Source organism: Suricata suricatta, chromosome 11 (assembly GCF_006229205.1).
Source record: "Suricata suricatta isolate VVHF042 chromosome 11, meerkat_22Aug2017_6uvM2_HiC, whole genome shotgun sequence".
Lineage (NCBI taxonomy): Eukaryota > Metazoa > Chordata > Mammalia > Carnivora > Herpestidae > Suricata > Suricata suricatta.
In genome coordinates, this window is record NC_043710.1 from 88,434,813 (window position 1) to 88,437,485 (window position 2,673).

A 2,673-nucleotide genomic window follows, 5' to 3' on the forward strand; every position below is an offset into this window, starting at 1 on the left:
ATGTGAACGGTTGTCCTGTGGATGTGGGGTTACACATGCTCTGTGTAGACTAACAAGCAAAGTGAAGAGGTACTAGGGAGAGAGATTCAACACCACGTTAATAGTCCCTTATGCTAGATCTAATAAAATGAAATGGGCTGTCTGGGTGGGCTGAGTTCTAAGTATCTGGAGGAATGCAAATGCAGACAGGATGTACCCTCAGAACATTGTAAAGAGGATTCAAGTGGCTCAATCTGAAATTTATGATTCTGTGATCTAGTGGGGTGCCTGAGGGCAGGTGATGGGAATAAATAAAGCTGGAACCTCCCACTGAGAATGTGTCAGTAATGGGTCTCGGGCTGTTGCCATTGCTTCTGCTGGGCATATTCACAGTGGTCTTCATGGATGAAGGTAAAGCCCAGTCAGGGAGGCATTAATGGGGAGTGAGAGACTATATAGGGGAGGAAACGGAGGTGGTTTCTAAAGTTGATTTTTTGGGCTCCTGTAAAATGGCTCAAGGATAATTTTTGTTCTTCTTTTCACAGAAAGACGTGGCCTAACATCAAAATGTATGGTGTCGTTGGTTTGCAGTTTTGGGATATATAATGCCACAATGAGAGAGGACATTCCTGGTCTATTCACACGTTGTCTCTCCCTGACTATATTCCAGTCTTTTCACTCACTGCCCTAGAGTCTTCTTTCTGCCCCCAGCCTTGGGTGAAGCAGGGAGGGTGCTTGAATATTTAGGGCTATGGCTGTCACTCACCTAAGGGAGTAGCAGAAGTTGGGGGGGGGTGTCGACTTCCTTCCTGTCAGGACTGTCCCTCCCAGTGTAAATGTTGACAGGTGGGGCCAGTTTCTGAAGAATTACTTTCACTAGAGCTCTGCTTTAAACCTTTTTCCCTTTTCTTAGGGTTTCGGTTTTGCCATGATTGTAATTTCTATGATGGATTCAAGTGCCGTGGTCCCAAGAAACGTTGCTGGAAGTTTAATTTATTCCTGTCATACAATAGGAGTTGTACCACAGATCACTATTACTATAATGATCTAGTTACTGGTAAGTGAGGGTTAGAGAGAGACACAGTGGTGCCCACCTTCCCAGGAGTCAAGGTGTGGAGGGAAACTGGGACCATGGGAGAGGCTGGGAAAATGGAATTCTCCATACACCGACCTGGGGTGGAGCCTGTGTGGGAGGCTGATGTCTGTTGCCTGGCCCCGTCTAGAGAGACTAAGATGAGATGCTTGGGGGCCCATTCCTGTCTACAGAAAACCAGTGGGGTTCTAGAGAGCCATCATTGCTAGGTAGACAGTGTGATTAAGTAAGGTGATTACATTTACTTTTTTCTCTTTAGGCAGATATCTGTATTATTATACAAAACTGTCGTGTAATCCTTGTGAAGAGGGAATGTTCCAAGTATTCCATGACTTACTGAGAGAAACACATTGCTGCACTAATGAACATATGTGTAATACTGGAAACGATAATTTGGAAAAGTCGGCGCTTTTTGGAGAAGATAAAGAATACACTATACATGATGATATCCCACCTCCGGAGGACGGGGGAGCCAGCCCACGTACTCCCAGCCCAACTGTCCCTGAGTAGGTGGTTGGTGTCTGTGAACTATCTATAGGAAAGAAAGAAGACAGACAATGTGAATGGTGGTAAAGCCACACTTTACTAAGAAAGTCAGTGTCTTTTATGCCATAGGGGTTTACGCATTTTTTTTTCTCTTTAATGATTACAAAGCTTATGGTCCTTGAGAGAGTAAAAACATGCTCTGGGAAGGATCATTTTTTTTTATCACAAGAGAAAGAACAGCCGTGAGAACAGAAGTAAAAAAACAGGAATGAGGGAGTCTGTCTCTCAAAGAATCTTCTTTTTTTCAAGGTCCTTTAGCAGTTATGTCTGGACAAGATGCTTATCATTCAAGGGGCTAATTTTAAACAGAGGATTGTGTTTGCCCCAATAGCAGGCAATGAGCTGGCAACAGAAATAAAGTAAGGGAAAGCAGGTGCCACTAACTGACCCAAGTTGATTCAAAACTTAAAGGTATATGTCTTCATTGCAAAGCAATGAGAAAAATCCCAAATTTTTTCTCTTGCGCCCTGGAGACATAGCATCCATGGTCACTTATGTAGATTCTCCTGTGTCCCGGAGGCCTGGCCATCAAAGGTCGCTCTGCGGGAGGTTTTTTGGCCTGCTGGACCCCAACACCCACCATAATCTTAAACTATCCTCCCAGTAATTTTTGCCCTTCCCCTACACAATGGCAACATCATCTTACATTATCTCAAACCCAGACCCTACTCTCTTCTCTGGTCCAGCAGATCTACCCATAGAAGCTCTGTGTACCCTGTGTCAGTGTTTCCATCAAGAGGAAAATAAGAGGGGCACCTGGGTGGCTCAGTCGGTCGAGCATCTGACTTCGGCTCAGGTCATGGTCTCACGGTTCATGGGCTCAAGCCCCGCATCAGGCTCTGTGCTGACTGCTAGCTCAGAGCCTGGTGCCTGCTTCAAATTCTGTGACTCTTTCTCTCTCTGCCCCTCCTCTGTTTGTGCTCTGTCTCTCTCAAATAAATAAATGTAAATAAATGTTTCTTAAAAAAGAGGAAAATAAGAACACTCATCTCTGCCTTCTGGTTGGGTTCCCCTGTCTTTACCACCTGATAGCACATGGCAATCTGGAACTATCC

The 2,673-nt window shown here is 44.8% G+C and overlaps 1 protein-coding gene across 3 annotated transcripts in view; it reads left to right on the top strand.

Annotated features, from left to right (window-relative positions):
- The window catches only part of PATE2 (prostate and testis expressed 2), a 57,741-nt gene extending 55,309 nt beyond the window's left edge, over positions 1-2,432 (top strand). The window contains exons 1-5 of one of the 3 annotated variants that reach the window (XM_029915288.1): positions 333-390; positions 525-548; positions 893-1,036; positions 1,332-1,578; positions 2,305-2,432. In XM_029915288.1, the coding sequence (XP_029771148.1) occupies positions 381-390; positions 525-548; positions 893-1,036; positions 1,332-1,578; positions 2,305-2,365 (486 nt within the window). In that variant the 5' untranslated portion in view covers positions 333-380 and the 3' untranslated portion in view covers positions 2,366-2,432. Of the gene's footprint in view, positions 1-332; positions 391-524; positions 549-892; positions 1,037-1,331; positions 1,579-2,304 lie in introns of those variants that run through there. The other 2 variants (XM_029915289.1, XM_029915290.1) reach the window with 2 other exon arrangements.
- Positions 2,433-2,673: the final 241 nt, after the last annotated feature.